General features: G+C 58.0%; 6 protein-coding genes across 6 annotated transcripts; 3 read left to right on the forward strand and 3 right to left on the reverse strand.

The window, feature by feature from the left end:
* Positions 1 to 237: 237 nt before the first annotated feature.
* Positions 238 to 2,634, forward strand: BZA05DRAFT_402713 (uncharacterized protein). The gene is made up of 3 exons (XM_051484138.1): positions 238 to 646; positions 746 to 1,926; positions 2,006 to 2,634. The coding sequence occupies exons 1-3, from the start codon at positions 412 to 414 to the stop codon at positions 2,450 to 2,452; spliced, it is 1,863 nt and encodes a 620-aa protein (XP_051337869.1). The 5' UTR covers positions 238 to 411; the 3' UTR covers positions 2,453 to 2,634.
* Positions 2,635 to 3,042: 408 nt separating this feature from the next.
* BZA05DRAFT_402717 (uncharacterized protein) lies at positions 3,043 to 6,041 on the forward strand. Its single transcript, XM_051484139.1, has 5 exons — positions 3,043 to 3,702; positions 3,759 to 4,140; positions 4,215 to 5,110; positions 5,165 to 5,655; positions 5,723 to 6,041. The coding sequence occupies exons 1-5, from the start codon at positions 3,163 to 3,165 to the stop codon at positions 5,868 to 5,870; spliced, it is 2,457 nt and encodes an 818-aa protein (XP_051337870.1). The 5' UTR covers positions 3,043 to 3,162; the 3' UTR covers positions 5,871 to 6,041.
* Positions 6,042 to 6,190: 149 nt separating this feature from the next.
* BZA05DRAFT_446320 (uncharacterized protein) lies at positions 6,191 to 9,023 on the reverse strand (the record flags this gene model as incomplete). Its single annotated transcript, XM_051487071.1, has 5 exons — positions 6,191 to 7,523; positions 7,575 to 8,177; positions 8,242 to 8,266; positions 8,329 to 8,585; positions 8,638 to 9,023. The coding sequence occupies 5 exons, from the start codon at positions 9,021 to 9,023 to the stop codon at positions 6,191 to 6,193; spliced, it is 2,604 nt and encodes an 867-aa protein (XP_051337871.1).
* Positions 9,024 to 9,412: 389 nt separating this feature from the next.
* On the reverse strand, positions 9,413 to 10,561 carry BZA05DRAFT_322844 (uncharacterized protein; the record flags this gene model as incomplete). Its single annotated transcript, XM_051480455.1, has 1 exon — positions 9,413 to 10,561. A coding segment is annotated over one exon (1,149 nt), but the record flags the coding sequence as incomplete, so codon positions are not given.
* Positions 10,562 to 10,837: 276 nt separating this feature from the next.
* BZA05DRAFT_355460 (DNA polymerase alpha/epsilon subunit B-domain-containing protein) lies at positions 10,838 to 13,142 on the forward strand. The gene is made up of 3 exons (XM_051481385.1): positions 10,838 to 11,564; positions 11,618 to 12,863; positions 12,929 to 13,142. Exons 1-3 carry the CDS (start codon positions 10,903 to 10,905, stop codon positions 13,082 to 13,084), a joined length of 2,064 nt encoding a protein of 687 aa, XP_051337873.1. The 5' UTR covers positions 10,838 to 10,902; the 3' UTR covers positions 13,085 to 13,142.
* Positions 13,143 to 14,153: 1,011 nt separating this feature from the next.
* On the reverse strand, positions 14,154 to 15,901 carry BZA05DRAFT_402724 (Alpha/Beta hydrolase protein). The gene has a single exon (XM_051484140.1). The coding sequence runs from the start codon at positions 15,593 to 15,595 to the stop codon at positions 14,318 to 14,320; it is 1,278 nt and encodes a 425-aa protein (XP_051337874.1). The 5' UTR covers positions 15,596 to 15,901; the 3' UTR covers positions 14,154 to 14,317.
* Between the last annotated feature and the right edge of the window lie 729 nt (positions 15,902 to 16,630).

Here is a 16,630-nt window from a genome sequence, read left to right on the forward strand (position 1 = left end):
GCAGCATTTTACTGGGCTGGCTAGCCTTTTTTCTTCTCGCTTTGGCTGCGCTGGGCTGTGATTTTCGCTGTGTGTGCGACGTGATTTGCTGTAGATTTGCTGCTTGATTTGCTGCTGCTGCCGGGGGCGGTGTGCGCTGTGCATGGTTTGGTGGTGGTGGTGGTGGTGGTGGTGGTAGTCGGTCGCTTGCTCCGCACCGCAGCTGCAATGCAGCAGCATGGCCGCAGGTTTCATCAAGGAGAGTGAGAGACAGTGAGAGACAGAGAGAGAGAGAGAGAGACCACGTTGGCGCCGGCTGATTGATTGATTGATTGAATGATGATATAAGACGTCCGATCCGCCGCGCAGCCACCGTAGTTTCATATTCCGTTCCGCTCCGTTTCTGCTTCCTCGGCCATCCTATCCATCAGCATGACTGCCACAGCGACTGCGAACGCGACCGCTCGTCCGAATGTTACCACCACCACCACCGCCACAGTGCCAACCGACGTGCCGACGGGCCTGCAGCACCACAACCCGCTCGTCGACGATGTCGCCGCGCGCAACGGTCGCCTCACCGCCGATCGCGACCGCCTCTTTGCGCCAGAGCAGATCTCGATCGATACGCTCGACGTCAACCTGAGCGCCGAGGGGGAGCAGTGCGAAGGTTAGTCGCGGTCGCTCGTGCGGGGGGATGGCGGGGGAGGGGGGGGGTGGGGGGGGGGGGGGGGCGCGCGAACAGAACAGCCAGTTGACCTAGCTGCAGTGAAGCGAACATGGACGGACGCTGCCGAGTTCAGTGCGCAATGTCTGCAGCAGCCCACTCACGACAGTCGCTACTACATCCTGAAGCCGTTCCGGCCGAAGGTGATATCGCGGTCGCCGCTGCACATTACGGAGGAGGCGGCGCGGCAGCTGCTCGCGACGCACGAGGTCATGCCGAGTTTTCTCGACCACCTACATGCGTACGGTCGGCGCAAGAACCGCGAGCAGGATGGATGCTTCGGTGGTGGACGCTATCTCCTCGGGTTCTCCGAGGAGTCAAAGGTTACCCAGCACGAGATCGCGTATACGGTTAAGTTTGGCGTCAATAATGGCCGCAAGGAGGAGACCAGCCCGTATCTGTACAGCATCCGTCAGACAAGTGTGTATCAGAAGTTTTGCTACGATGAGCGGAAGTCCGTGTGGATCCTGGTGCAGCCGTCGGACGCGGTGCAGCGGCGGCTGTACGCGGCGGCGCCAAAGGAGGTGGTCCTGGCTGGCGGGAACCCGCTCAAGATGCATCTGCTGTTCTTCTCTGCGGCGAGCGAGGGGTGGCGGGACTACTACAACCACCTTGAAAAGATCTTCTACGAGACGACGGCGGCGGCCGTCAACTACACCGTGCAGCGGAGCAACGAGAAGTACACGCCGCAGGGCATGCAGGGCCCGCAGGTCCAGCACTTTGAGGGCACGCGCGGCGATCCGCTCGAGAAGTTCCAGGTGGATTTCCAGGATGTGCAGGATCTGCAGCGGCTCGAGGAGCTGCTCCGCCGCGTCAAGACTGCGATCGAGGTCAACTCCGACTCGATCCGCAGTCTCAAGGCTTTGAACAACAAGCTGCGGGAGCTGTCCTCTGCGACGACAGGCGGGATGACGCTCGCCGCGTGGAGCGAAGTTGACATCGAGGCGTCGCAGCAACTCGCGATCCTCGAGAGCCACAAACGCAACTTCGAGTCGCTGCTGCAGAACGTGCACGGCCGCTCGCAGCTGCTCTACAACGTCCTCGACTTCAAGAACGCGCTCACAGTCTCGCACCACTCCCAACGCGCGGTCGATATCCGCGCCCTCCAGGCAAACGAACAGACTATGATGACGATGCTGAACGAGATGTCGATGCGCGACGCCATCGGCGTGCGCATCCTGACGCTGCTGGCGACGCTGTACGTGCCCGCCTCCTTCGTGGCAGTAAGTGATCCCCCGTTCCCCATCCACCTCCTCACCCTCAAAGCCCGGGGAGCCAACTGATCCGCTAGATTCCACTCAGACATTTCTCGACGCCGGCGTCGTAACATTCGACGAGACGCGCAGCACCAAGGCGGGCATCGACTTCAGCCGGATGCGGGTGTCACGGGAGACGACTGTGTTCTACCTGGTATTCACCACGCTGCTGATGGCGATTACCTACGGCTGCTGGTGGCTGTGGCAGCGCACCGCCACCGGTCAGGTCGAGAAGAAACTCTCCATCACCCGCGCGAACTCTATGGAGCCCGAGAAGGGGCTGCTTCGCAGCCCCACCGCCGGCACTGCGGGAAGTAATCCCATGAGACAGCAGAGGAGACTGGGAAGTCTGCTCCCCATCTCGCCGCAAGGTACGCACCATCATGGTGCACCGCCGCCGATGACGCCCGTGCCGATGACCCCTATGTCACCGACGTCCCCGATGTCGCCAATGTCGCCAATGTCGACTAAGTCGAGGAGTACGTGGGCTTGATTTTTGGGCTTGATTTTTGCGTTGAGTGTTTTTGCTTTTGATTTTGATTTTTGGGAATGGGAGTTTGGGGGCATTTATTGGCGTTTGGGGATCAAAATGTAATGGAAACGAAGGAATGAATCATGAACTGCTATGCAGAGGATTACTCATGTTCCGAACAAGTACCTGCTATGTACCTGAAGTACTCTACAGCGAATAGCCGGCCATTCCAGCAGGAACGTGATCATCATGGCCAATGGCATGTACTATCCATAGCTGCAAGAATTGGCAGGTTAGTGGGCCTGATATGCACAGGTATGTACCATGTACTCTACTTACTGCCCGCAACCCACTACCTACATACTTGCCGTACTTCATATGTACAAAGTACTTGGTTACTGTCCACTCTTACTCGAACGTATCATCCTTCATCAACGGGCATCTACTCCGTCCCAGATAACGTAGACCATCCAAGCCAACCGATGCTCACGAATCTCAGCTGCACATGCTTGAAGAAAGTTGTCCAACACCACACCCGCATCGACGCTAGACCTATTAATGCAGGTCGTAGCACCCATCGCAGCCACGGGCTCCCCCGCACTCAGCCCAATCGAACCCTTGGGCGGGCGGGCGGGCGTGCGTGCGTAGATAGAGTAAGTAAGTAAGTAAGCATCCCGCGCTCACCTCTTACCTCCACCGATCAATGCACCCGTCCCCCCTTACGCTCCACGATGAGCAGCCGCGCCGCCTACGACGACCTCGCGCGGACCCTGGACCGGCTTGAGATCGTGAACTGCGACAAGAAGCCGTTCATTCCTGCGGACGGCTTCGACGGCGCCGTGACGCGGTCGTTCCTATCCACGGTCGTTTCCGACCTCCTCCCCTTCTCCGACGGCGGTGCCAGTGCACACGTCCACCTCCAGCAGCTGTACGAGTCGTACCGCAAGGTCATCGCCATCCTCGTCATGATGCGGTATGAGCAAAGCTTCGTCCGCTTCTGGGAGACCAACACGTGTGATCGCGACCTGCCGCTGGATCAGGAGCGGCTCGCGGAGATTGATGGGGACCTCTGGTGGCCCAAGTGGAATGGCCTGCAGTATAAGTTCCTCGCGAGGATGTACTGTGAGGAGACAGAGTCGCAGCAGTGGTCGGACGATTATGTCCTCCCCATCCTCGAGAAGGTCTATAGGTCCAGAGGAGCGTTCTCGGAGGTCTACAAGATCCACATTCATCCGCACTATGACCGACTGAATTTTCGGGGACATCATGAGGTGGGCTGGGGGGGACACTCTGCACATCTGGAGCACGGGCTGACACTCTTCCCTAGCCACACTGGTACGCGCTGAAGCAACTCAAGACCTCAGCGGACGCCAAAGTCAACGAGCGCAAACTGCGAGAATGGCAAGACGAAGTTGCGGCAAACGCGCTGGTGCGCAAGCAGCAACACAACAACTACGCATACAGCAGCATCCTGCCGCTGCTGCACTCGCACACGTATGGCAAGCAGTGCAATCTCGTCTTTCCACTCGCAAACTACAACCTGCGCGAGTTCTATGCGAAGGAGCCAATGCCCCCCTCCAGTCTCCACCGCTTCAGGTTTGTAGAACAGATCTCGAGGCTCGTACCAGCGCTCGGATTGATACATCAGGGAGAGATTGATTCTACCTGCCAGTGGCAGTGGATCGGCCTGCATCGCGATTTGAAACCAGGTTTGCTCCCGGGAGACGAGTGGAGTGCGGAGCTAGGCTGGGCTGGGCTGGCGGCGCTAACTAACGCACCGCAGATAACATCCTCGTAGTGTGCGGCATGACGCCGCGCTTCATGATCTCTGACCTTGGGCTCATGAAGTTCCGCAAGGTGAAGTCGGGGTCGCGCGAGTACTCCGGCGAGGAGTGGAAGCTCGGTGTGTCCGCGTACAAGGCGCCGGAGTGCGACGTCAAGGGCAAGCGCGTGGGGCGCGGCGCCGACATCTGGAGCTTGGGGTGCATACTCGCCGAGGCGATCACGTGGTGCGTCTGCGGCCTCCAGGGCATCCGCGAGTTCCAGCGCCGAAGGTCGACCGAGGACTCGTACGGCGACTCGTCGGACGTGTTTTTTTGCAAGAGCGGCTCGCCGGGCGCGAAGGAGGTGCCGCGCTTGAAGACCGAGGTGCTGGATTGGTTCGCAGAGGTGAAGAAGGCCGCTGGCGAAGAGGACCGGTTGGTCGCTGAGACGCTGGCGCTGGTCGAGCTGATGCTGAAGGAGAACGACCGGGGCGCGAAGGGCCGCCCCAGCGCGGAAAAGATCGATTGCGCGTTCTACACGATCCTGAAGCAGGAGGCTTCGAAGCAGGCGTGGCCACTGTCGATTTCGGAGCCGGCGTACTACTTCAAGAATCTCGACCGGCGCACGCACGCGCTGCCACGCGACATCCTGCCGTTCTCGTACTCGCGCTCCACCAGCTTGATGACGCCGACGACCCCCGGGCCCATGCCGTTCAGTCCGAATTTTCCGAGTTTTCCGAGGTCGGGCGGCCTGGCGAGCCCCGCTGGTGGTGCTGGTGCCGGGAAGCGCAGGAGAAGCGAGGACGACTCGTTCGTGCCGCCGTCGCTGCCGAATTCCTCGACTGGCAGCACGGTACGGCCCGTCAAGCGCAAGCGCGAGGTTTCCGCATTCGCACATCTGAAACGGCTGGATACGGTGAGCTCCCCCGGCCCGCATACGTGCACTCCACGGCTCTAACCACACCCGCAGATGTTCCTAATCGACGACTTCGTCTCGGAGACTCCCTGGACCCGAATCCGCACAACCCTTCAAAAGCTCTCCTCGATCGCGACGCAATGGGACCAAGACGGCGTAGACATTGCGTTCATCAACAGTTCGTCCTACGCCTCGTGCCTATCCACGCCGTCGGACGTGCTCTCAGCGCTCGACAAGACTGGGTACACAGCGACAAGCACGAGCACGCTCTCGTTCCGCCTGGACATGCTCCTCTCGTCGTACATCAACCTGTACAAGCGCGATGAGTTCACGAAGCCGCTCAACATGATCATCATCACCAGCGGCGACTTCCTGGCGCACGACGAGTTTGAGAAGGTTGTCATGACGTGGGCGAAACAGCTCGACGAGATCTATGCGCCCAAAAGTCAGCTAAGCCTGCAGTTCGTCCTCGTCGGCTGCAAGGGCGAGAATAGGAGGAGATTCGAGGACCTCGATGATGAGCTGTATAAGGAGTATGGCGTTAGGTATGCCCCCCACCTCTTTCTGCTTTGCTTCGGCTGTGGCGAGCTGCGGCGGCTGATAGAAATACAGAGATATGGTCGACGCCACCTGCTACGACCCAAACGAGCCGGATAGTCAGGAGGTCTTTGAGAAGATCTTGTGTGGAGGCATGATTGCCACGTACAATCGTGTGCAGGACGAGACTTCGGATCTGTCCATGATGGCGGTGGACCTGTGAACAGTAGTGACAGTGGTGACAATAGTAGGGATGTTGGGTGTAATGGAGTATTTCACGGATGTGAATGATGTGTGACTATGATCTTATATGTCGAAGTATAATACCATACAAACCCCATTTCTTGGCTGGATGAGGCTGGATGAGGCAGGATTTTGCGGAGAGAGTGAGGGAGGTGGTGGAGTGATCTCACGCAGTGACGCAGAGGCTATCGATTTTTGCACTCGAAGTTTGGAGATACCGCGGCCGACGTGAACCGCCCACTCTACTCTATATCTACAGAAACCACCCGCACTCCAAACATATCCAACCCCGCCCCGCCCCTAAGACTTCTCACACTCCCTCCACCTCCTCAACAGCACTTGATACACCTCCTCCTCCCCCCTCTCACTCGCCCAATCCAGCAACGGTTTCGCCGCCGGAAACGCTATCTTATCGACCCCGGCGCCCCTTTGTACCAGCATTCTAACCACTTTGTCATGCCCGCCCGCCGCCGCCCATGATAACGGCCCCCACCCGGCCCTATCCACGACCTCGACATCCGCACCAGCGTCCAGTAACGCGGCGACGACCTTCGCTCGCCCCGCCTGCGCCGCCCACAGCAGCGCAGTCCAGCCGTCGATATCCATGCTGTCCACCGCCGCGCCGCGGGAGAGCAGGAAGCGCACGCAGTCTGCGTGCCCGAAGTGTGCGGCTTGTGACAGCGGGGGTTTGCCGTGCGTGTCGGCCGCGTTGATGTCCGGCGGGTGCGTGGAGGATAGGAGCTGGACGATCGACAGGTGCCCGGCCCGCCCGGCCCAGGAGAGGGGCGTGCGCGTGTTGGGGGGGGATGGGGAGGGGGAGAGGAGGGACTGCACCGTGGGGAGGTGTCCAAGGACTGCGGCGCTGCAGAGGGGGTAAAGACAGAGGGAGCGGTAGATATAGTATTCGCGCGTGGGCAGGGTTAGCGTGCGGAAATAGGTGGATACACAGCCGGGGCGGTGGAGGAAGGTTGTGAGGGCGCGAGTGATGGTGTTGGGGGAAGAGGTGGTGGTGGTGGTGTTGGGGGAAGAGGTGGGAAATGATAGGTGGTGCTGCAGGTTCTGCGCTGCATATTCGAGCAGTGGGTCTTCTTCCATGATCCGCAGGTTCTGTGCGTGCGAATTCTCGTGCGCGGCTAGAATCGAGAAGGCGTCGAACGAGAGGTACGTTATACACCCTGCGGCCAGCAGCATATCGCCGCCATACTCGTTGAGGACCTGTTTCCGGAGGAGATATTCCTGCACCGTGTAGTGCACCAGCCGCACTGTGCCGCCGGTCTCGTCGATCTCGACAAGGCCCGCGCAGACGTCCGCAAGAGTCGAGGGATTGGCCAGATCCTCGTCGGGATCGAGCTCGAACTCGCCGGGTTCCAGTGCTACTGCGATGCACAGCTCGGCGATGGAGAGGGTGCGGCAGGCTTTGGTCAGCCAGGTCAGGATTCTCATAGCCAGTCCGATTTCGAAGCGGCCTTGACTACGGAGGAGCGTCATTGCGCGGTTGTAGGTGGGGTCCAGTGGGCGGTCCTCGCCGTCACCGGTGACAGTCGAGTCCTGGAGTCTTTGCAGTTCCTGATGCACTTGCCGCACTGTTGTGAGCTGACACAGGTGGTCGATATGGAATTGCACAAGGAGGAACCTGCCATCATCAGTGGCCGTCTACTCGCGGGCTCAAACACATCGCACCTACATCCCCTTCGCAGATTCCACGAGTGAGTCGATGATCTCAGATTCATATTTACTCCCCCTGATCAATTTCTGCGCCCTGCCACTATCGTTGATGCGAGCCTGCACATATCCGCGCAGGTCCTCGGCGCGCGCAGAGAGCTCCACCTTCTGTGCTTCAGCAAGCACTTCCGCTATGTCCTCGGGGTACGGACGGGAGGTGGCGAGTATCCGAACGCCATCTCTCGCCATACGATTGAGTAGCTCCAGTACGTCCCCCCTCCTCTGCGGCTCCAGTACGTCCCCCCTCCTCTGCGGCTCCAGTACGTCCCCCCTCCTCTGCGGCTCGCATTCATCCAATGCATCGGCTACGATGTAGACCACACCCGGGAAGAGCTGTTTGATCTCTAGCAGCACGGTGTACACCTTTTCTAGCCCCGGTCGTGTGCGGGTGTTGTAGAGCTCTTCGAGTGCTGAAGGGAACTGAGGCAGCTGCCGCTGGATCAATTGCTTCACAATCGAGGAGAGGACGGTGAGAGCCCTTGAGTCTGGTGACTTGTAGTCGAAGTAGATGTATGCCAATCCGGAATCCGGGAAGGCGGTGAGGAGGTGGTCTATTACCACTGATCTGCCGTAGACCATGGTAGTATCAGCCATCCGACCCTTCAGTGAACAAGGCAGTGACTTCTAACGCAAGAAATGTCTTCCCAGCTCCAGCTATTCATCATCAGCTATTCATCATCAGCGCATGCCTTCGCCCGCCAAGAGAGAAAAAGAACCCACGAATACCCTCCCCCACAATACTCCCCCGCCCTCGGCATCTCTCCACCTCAGAAACTCTGGACTCTCCAGCAACCACGCCCCACTCCCATCCGTCCTCCGTTCCCTGACATCGGCATGCCTCCTCTTCGCCGCATCGCCAGTACTGATCCATTCCAGCACCTTTTCCCTTCTCTCACATTCCTCGCCGATCTCCAGCGCCGCCAGGGAAAGATCCGTATTCAACGCATACTCGCGCAACGCCTGCGAGAACTTACTGCCTTGTCATCAGCGGCGTCTTCGCCTCCGCAGCATAAAGCGCAACCCACAATTGATCCACGGCCAGCGCCGTAGCCGCCAGAGCACACACGTTCCTGACCCTGACGAAGAAGCCCCTCGTATCCTTTTCCTTGAACGGCCACCGCCACTTCTCCCTTGCGCCTCGTGCGCCGCCCAATTCCTCGCGCACCCCCGCCAGCTCCTTCCAGAAATCCTGCAGCACGCCCTCGAGCCCGGCGATTCCTCGGCTTCCGTCGGAGGGGGATGAGGCGAGCGAGTGCAGAGACGTGAGGACAGAGGATAGTGTCTCCAGCTCGCTGGTGAGCAGCGCCAGTGTGGAGGGCGCGCTGGAAACGCTGTGGATGTACGCGGCTATTGCGCCCGTGATCTGCAGGATCGAGGCTATCGAGGCGATGAGTCCGATTGGTTCTGCCATCTTTTGGGAGTTCGCGATCAGGTGGAGGTGGAGTTAGAGGTGCTGCTGGCCACACTAATTATCGATTGCTTTGGCAGATCATACATGGTGGGGTACAAGGTGGGGGCCGGACTGCCTTGTACATACCATGTCAACACCCATGACCCCCCTGCCGTTCTGCGCAGTATTCATGTCCTCACGTGCACGACTGGGACTGTTCCATTATCCGTACTACTATTCATCCACAGAAGAGTCGAGAAACTAAGAACACATGCGAACCAGAATCGATACAGCGTAAAGTAAGAAAATCAGACCAACCACCACTACGCTTCCTCTCCGTCCTCGACCTTGGCCTTCTTACTCGCCTCCTCATCCTCGGCCTCTTCCGCCACATCATCGAGCTTTCGCTTACTGTTGCTACCACTCGACTCGGCGCCAGCCGCCGGGGCAGGGGCAGGCTTCTTCCTGACCAACGTAGTAAGATCATTGGCGCCCTTCATAGCCTTCTCGAGCGCCTCCTTCGCCAGCAGCGGGTCCTGATCGCCACCAAGGATCTGTCCCAGCAGACCCTGGAGCGCCTCATTACCCTCTGCCTCTTCGACGGGGGGATTCCTGAGATCGTGCAGACGTTGCTCCAGCTCTACAATCATGTCCTTGACGTTCTCGATCTCCTTCGCCTCCTTGGCGTGGTTCTTGTCGGGATTGTCGGTGATCTTGGCTTCCTCGACAGTAATCCGCGCGCGGCAGGAGTCGATCGATTTCTCGATGTGTGTTGCCGCGGCGTCGCGCAGCTTTTGCGCGTCTTCGTCAGACAGGTCCGGTTCCTGCGCCGAGAACTCGAGCGCGAGTGCCATCTTGAATTCTGCCTCCGAGATCAGAGTCGACTCTAGCGGGTATAGCTCGTGCTTGAGAACGAGTGCGCTGTCAAAGTCCTTTGTCGCCTGTGGGAAGTTTTCGGACTCGAGGGAGACCTCACCGAGTAGGTCGAAGACGTCGGAAAGCATCGTTTTGGTGTCGGTGATTTGCTGTGCGGAGAGGGTAGGTGGTACGGAGGCAGACGTCGAGGCGTCGCTGGTGGTTGGCGCAAGCTGCTTCTCGAAGAGGACGCGCGCGAGGTCCAGCACATCCCAGGCCAGACTCATCTCGTCGTCTTCCTCCTCCTCGCCCTCTTCACCTTCGGCTTCCTCATCATCGTCGTCCTCTTCATCGTCGTAAGCCTCGTCACCAGTGAACTGGAACAGTCCAGCCGGTTTCTTCTCCCCCTCCGTATGCTCCTCTGTTTCCTTTCCCTTCCCCTTTCCCTTCGCACTCCCACTGCCACTCGCTTCTGTGGGCTTCTCTTTCTCCTCGGGCGCGGCTCCGCCGAGAACATCACTCTTTTGGATCGCGACCTTGTACAGCGAGCGGCCGTAGAGGTAGAGTAGGTGCGCATTTGTCGGGTTGTCCTCGCCGTGGATCTCGGTCTGCAGCGTGCAGGCTTGCGCGTACAGGTCCGCCGATTGGGGGAAGTCCTTGGTCGCGTACGCCTTCAACGCGCGCGCCTTGAGGGAGGTGAGCTCCGAGAGCTTCTCTTTGTTGGCCGCCATTGCGTGTAGTTTTCGTGTGGGGGGTTCGTGAGAGTGGTGGTTGGTGGTCGTTATTGAGTGAGGAGAGAAAGGTGAAGTAGGTTGAGTTAAGTCAACGTAGACAAGAAGAATAGGAAGAAGATTTCCGACGCAGAGGAAAGTGTAAGAGTGAGAGTACGCACGCGAGCCAAGACTGCTGTGTTACACACACACTAAACGCGTCGCGTCTTCTCAACACACCGAAGAAAGTGGCAAAGTGACGAAGCGTGAGTGAGAATTAACCACGACACATCGCAATATCCAAAACACGGGCCGATCGATAGAAACAACACAAGATGCCTCCCCAGACTCAAAGCAAGCCAAAAACAACCCTCACGTCCTTCCTGCGGCGTGCTCCCGGCCCGCCCTCCAGCGAGCTCACCAGTGACCCCTTCGTCCCTCTGCCGCCCTCCTCCACTCCCTTCCGTGGCAGTCCAGCACCACCCCCGCGCGTCCTCGCGGTCGAAATCCCGCTCTCGACTCTCCGTCCAATCGCCTTCCGAGTATTCACAAAAAAGCACAATCTCACACTAAAATCCGACGCGTTAACGCTGTTATGTCAATTCGTTGGGCGCAAGTGTGGTGCCGACTGGCGAGACTCCGGGGCGGGAGAGAAGCTGCTCGATGAGGTTGCACGTAGATGGAAAAGGACGGAGGTCGCCGGCAAGATTTTGGTGGATGGAGGCGAGGCTTTGAAGACGGTGCTCAAGGGAATGGATGTACCGGCGGCTGCGGACAGGCCGGGGCTTAGCAGGAGTAATTCGTCGCTGTTGGAGACGGGCGCCGAGATTCCAAGTAGTATGCTCATGGGAGGGGGTGCTGAACCAGATGTCGAGATGGCGGAAGAGGAGAGGGATGAGATTGAGGATGGGGTGGATCCGGCGGAGTTCTTCAAGGTCGTGGATGCGTTTGACCAGCCAAAGATTGTCTACAGCGCGGTGAAGAAGATGTTTGAGCGGTATTCATCCAACCCATATGCCTTAGTGGACGATAGCTAACATATGATTGCAGTGGCCAGAAACCATCACTATTCCCACCTCCGGCCGCCAAAACCACGCTCTTCCGTTCTCGATATCACACGCTGCACTCCCGACTCCTCCGGAATGAATCCTTCCTCGCCCCCACCTACAGCAAATCCACCGCCTCCGCCCCAACATCCAACTACAAACTCACACCGATCTCGGCGTTGCTGGGACGAGCAGGCAAGAATTTCCTCCTCTTCGGCATGCTCGGACACTCCCCTTCCGGCACTCTGTCACTCTACGATCCTACCGGCGACATTACCCTCGACATGACTGTCGCCCAACCGGTGCCGGACACCAACGCCAACTGGTTCTGTCCGGGGATGTTCGTGATCCTCGACGGCGTGTACGAAGAAGACGGCCGCTTCACCGTGTATACAGCGCTATCGCCACCGCCAGAGCGCCGCGAAATCAGCGCAGACATCTACGGCCATGTTGACTTCCTAGGCACGGGGATAACGCTGGACATGTCCTCAGCCAACCACGGCGGGCAGCAAGGCCGCATCATGCGAAAACTCGAAGCGGCACTCACGCACGTGCAGTGGGTTGCCGCGGGAGAACTCGCCCTCGACGTTCCGCGCACATTCCAAGCGCTCCGGCAGCTATTCACGCACTACGCCGACGATCCGCCCATGCTATTCATCCTCTCGGGGAACTTCTCATCCATCCCGATTGCGCCGGGGGACGCCAACTCGATCCGGGGGTACAAGGAAACCTTCGACACACTGGCCACGCTCCTCGCCGACTTCCCGGGAATCTGCACCCATTCCACCCTCCTCTTCGTCCCGGGGGACAACGATCCCTGGGCCTCGCACTTCTCGGGCGGCAGCGCAACTGCATTCCCGCGCAAATCCGTCCCGGAAGTCTTTCTCAACCGCGTCAAGCGCGTGGCCAAGAACGTCCGCTGCTCGAGCAACCCGTGCCGCCTCGGCTACTTCACGTCCGAGATTGTGGTGTGCAGAGACGACGTCGTGTCCCGTCTCCAGCGCTCCGCAATACGCTTCAGCAAGCCCCCCGTGGAGGACATGGAAATGGAAGGCGACAACGCCGCCGGACCCACACAGACCCCGACACCGGCCGCAACAGCGGTGGGGACTGAGGATATCACCCTCGCTAGGAAACTCGTCAAGACCCTCCTGGACCAGGGACAGCTCTCGCCGTTTCCCGTGTCAAAACGTCCTGTCCTGTGGGATTTTGCGCCGCATACGCTCAGTCTCTACCCACTCCCCACAGCTGTAGCTACCCCCTCCCCCTCCCCCACTCATATCCCGTTACCCGCAGTCGCTAACACGTGATGTAGTTATTCCTCGTCGACCCCTCTACACAGCCGTTCACGGTAACCTACGAGGGCTGCCATGTAATGAATCCGGGCAGGTGTGTGCTGCGGCATACGGCTAGGTGGATCGAGTATGCGCCGGCGAGGGGGAAGGGTGTGGTCATCGAAGAGGGGTTTTGAGCGTATGTACTGGGGATATGTAGAACCGGTGGATTTACCAATAGACGGATGGATGGCCAGTGACGAGTGATGCCCGCGCTTCGTGACTGCTCATACGGTTTTCTTGCAGACTAGTACCACCTACGGTACTGAGGCTGAGTCTGCGCAACGACCGTTCGTAACCAGCCTAACAGGATCTTGATTCTTACTCTGTATCGCTATGGATACCGCTACCGCCATGTGTACGGTCCTGCTAGATACATGACGGAAAGGTTTCAGCAGGATCCTCCGCTACCGGCCGGCCGGGCGAGCAGATCCTCGATGTTGTGTGACACTGGCGGGGTGAGCTTGCCGAACACCACTGGAGGGATCTCGCAAGGATGGCACTCGACTGCCTGACGATTCCGGCTATGAGGGCAGAACCTGAACGTGTTTTCAGTATTACTAAGATCATCTTGCCGGACCGTAGGGGTCGCATAGATGACGATACCCTCGGAGCCCTGGAGTGGCTAAAGAGCTGGCAGCGAGATTGATTGACTGTGGCCACTAGGGGCGAAAACAAGGTGATTGAGGAGATGCTCAAGGAGTACTTAGGGGCGAGGCTTAGCCTATGTGTTTATTGGTTGGGCAGGTCTTTGGCGGGCATATATATGCACGCAATATCTCTTTCCCCTTATCATGGCATAGAAATCTTTTGTTTTTGTTTCATCATGATGTACCTATTCGACCTAGGTATCTAGGTCATGACCTTTTGCAGTCCGTTGTTACGGCACATTCGTCACCGTGAATCACTAATATCTGTCGAATAAAACGGTGGTAGTATAATGACTCACTCGTTTGCGAAATTCAGACCCCGGGCACTTTTGGATGTCTCCTTGATAGCGCCGGACGGAGTGTAATGGGGAACTCACATCGAGCCGACGACCAGCGGTTGCGGACAGTGGGGTGCGAAAGGATATGCATTACTGCCATGATTTAGCTAGGTAGCTAGGTCGTACGCAGTATGGGTCATCATCGTTTGGACAGTTACTAGTGATGATGGTCTCCAGTATATCTCGGCTGGGCTGTGAGAGACTACCTACGATAAAACCCTCGACTAGGTATCCTTAGCTTTGTAGAATCATAAGATATCACAAATACACCGCATGATCTTTACAATTTGGATATCCCTTTGAAAATACGAATTACAAATAGGAGGCTGGTCAATTTGGATATCAAACGCCGTACCGTCCCAAGCACCCAACTGGATATCATTCAGATGGCCGTGGCCAATACATCCGTTGAGACCGTCCCGACCTCCTTCACGGAAACCCAGGCGTCACCGTAAAAGACTCTGCCGAGCTCTGTGCAAACCCTGCCGTAGACTGCACGAGCCTTCTCATCCTCCCACACTGGATTCGGCCCCTTATCCCACCCATGGGCGACGCCTTCCACCAGCTCACTCCAAACCTTCTTCCCTAGTCCCCGAAGCCTATCCCTCCATCGTTCGCCCTCCGCTCTCAACTCATCCCATTCGCACAGGACAAGCATTATTTCCTCCGGAAATGCAGCGAGGACTTCCTTATCCCCCGTCATCGCGGGGGAAAGGAAAGGATTGTCCATCGCAATATCCATGGGCGGATGGAGATAGCTGGCGTCGAACAGATCAGTAAAGACCTTCGGCAGCTCCTTATCCGGCCTAATATTTGTGGCCCTCCTGTTAGCCCTCGTCGCCGTAAAATCCGTACTCGGATAGAACGCAGCGATAGCCACGATCTTCGACGACGTCGGTCTCGGGTGCAGACACAGCTCGTAGTGCAGCCGCAGCGGAACAGAAAAACACATGTTCCCGCCCGCGCTGAACCCCGAGATAGCGATGCGCGTGGCGTCGAGATTGTACAGCACCGCGTGCGTCTCGAGCCAGAGAAGGACGTCGGTGCCGTCTTCGACAGCGGTTGGGAAGGGGTATTCTGGTGCTAGGCGGTACTCGACGCTTATGACCACCGCGTCGAGCTGTTGCGTTACCGCGTAGCACCAGCGGATGTCGTCAAGGCTGTTACCGATGGTGAAGCCGCCACCGTGGAAATTCACGATGACGGGATATGCCTGCGGTGGTTTTGCGGATGGAGCCGGGGGAGTAGTGGCGGACCGGTGCGGGTGTGGCCGCGTGCTGAGCTTGGGAGCGACATACGACGGCGGTGTGAAGAATGAAAGGTCTATCGTACCCCGGAATTTCGACAGCGTGCTAGGGATGTGTAGCGTGAAGGAAGGAGGAGGTGGGACCGGTGATGCACATTTGTGAAGATACATCCCGGCGGCCATGGCCGAGCGCCAGAAGTTTGCCTCGACGGACAACGCCCAACGAGGCCGCGGCATTTTGATTATTTTTGCGAGATGTAATGAGATTTGTGAATGGGTTCGACTGTGCGATGGGAACAGTGGGGTACGGTATATATCGAGTTCAAAAATCAACGCTCGAGATGAGGCAGTGGAGGAGATTGAGGCAGGGTCCTGACGTCTGAGTAACCACTTAATGTATGTATGCCAAACCATGGTTGACGCCGCAATGACGTTAGCCGTATGTCATGACCATCCCCAAACGAGGCCCAGATATTGCCACAAAGCGGAACGGTGAATGGATGGCGAGGATTTCGGACTCGGGGGCGACAGTGCATTCGGGTGTTGAGAATGGGAAAAGTGAATGCAGCGGCATGACTCCGAGAGGACTCTCAGTGCGTAGCGGGTGATTTATCGTCCGGTAGTGATCACGATTCACGACAACGCTCCTGAATATCAGCGAGCACCGGTGTAGTGCACATGTTGACCGAATACGGAGTATCCTCGTTCCATCGGTACTACATACGGCGTCGTTGCTTTCTCTACCATCTGAAGGCACTAAAAGTACTCGTGGAGCCTAACCAATAGTAGCTTACTAAGTCCTCACCGAGCTAACCCTTATGGGCGCCCTGCAAGCGGAGATGCCCGCAAGCCACGTGCATGTGGCCTTGGCATTACGTTCAACACCGCGCCCACACGTGCCGGTCGCGGATCCAATTCACGACATCTAGCTCACAGCTCCAATCACCACGCACCAAACTTTCAAAACACCACCACTAACAACAAAATGCCTCCCAAACGAAAAGCCACCGCTCCTGCCGTTCGAGACCCGAAACGTACACGCGTCAATGCCTCCAACGAATCCGACTCGGAAGTAGAGACACGCGATTCCATTCCCGTCGCCCCTCTACCACGAGTGAAGGGAAAGGATATTTATGATCTCCCTGACGAGGATGACGACGACGAGGATGAGTTGGTGGCTGTGGTCAAGAAGGCGCCTGCGCCGAGGAGGAAGAAGGTTGTTACGTATGGCGCGAAGGCAAGGGGGAAGAAGGTGGAGGCGGTGGACGATCCACAGGCGGATGAGCTCGCGTCTATGGCTTCGCCGATGGTGACGAGGGTGGTGAGGAAGCCCACGGGGGTGAAGGGAATGACTACACGGGTGGCCACCCCTAAGGCGCCGAAGATAAAAGCGCCCGCCGCGAAGAAGAAGAGTGTGAACGGCGCGAAGGAGGTGGACGACACGCTAGA

Source organism: Tricharina praecox (assembly GCF_024521635.1).
Source record: "Tricharina praecox strain CBS 144465 chromosome Unknown BZA05scaffold_18, whole genome shotgun sequence".
Lineage (NCBI taxonomy): Eukaryota > Fungi > Ascomycota > Pezizomycetes > Pezizales > Pyronemataceae > Tricharina > Tricharina praecox.

Excerpts from the sequence above, each read along its gene's own strand:
- BZA05DRAFT_402713 (XM_051484138.1), top strand. The coding sequence starts at position 412 with ATGACTGCCACAGCGACTGCGAACGCGACCGCTCGTCCGAATGTTACC. Across the intron at positions 647-745 it reads CGAGGGGGAGCAGTGCGAAG|TGAAGCGAACATGGACGGAC; the intron begins GTTAGTCGCGGT and ends ACCTAGCTGCAG. Across the intron at positions 1,927-2,005 it reads TGCCCGCCTCCTTCGTGGCA|ACATTTCTCGACGCCGGCGT; the intron begins GTAAGTGATCCC and ends GATTCCACTCAG.
- BZA05DRAFT_402717 (XM_051484139.1), top strand. The coding sequence starts at position 3,163 with ATGAGCAGCCGCGCCGCCTACGACGACCTCGCGCGGACCCTGGACCGG. Across the intron at positions 4,141-4,214 it reads GCATCGCGATTTGAAACCAG|ATAACATCCTCGTAGTGTGC; the intron begins GTTTGCTCCCGG and ends AACGCACCGCAG. Across the intron at positions 5,656-5,722 it reads TATAAGGAGTATGGCGTTAG|AGATATGGTCGACGCCACCT; the intron begins GTATGCCCCCCA and ends ATAGAAATACAG.
- BZA05DRAFT_355460 (XM_051481385.1), top strand. The coding sequence starts at position 10,903 with ATGCCTCCCCAGACTCAAAGCAAGCCAAAAACAACCCTCACGTCCTTC. Across the intron at positions 11,565-11,617 it reads GTGAAGAAGATGTTTGAGCG|TGGCCAGAAACCATCACTAT; the intron begins GTATTCATCCAA and ends ATATGATTGCAG. Across the intron at positions 12,864-12,928 it reads TCTACCCACTCCCCACAGCT|TTATTCCTCGTCGACCCCTC; the intron begins GTAGCTACCCCC and ends CACGTGATGTAG.
- BZA05DRAFT_402724 (XM_051484140.1), bottom strand. The coding sequence starts at position 15,595 with ATGGTTTGGCATACATACATTAAGTGGTTACTCAGACGTCAGGACCCT.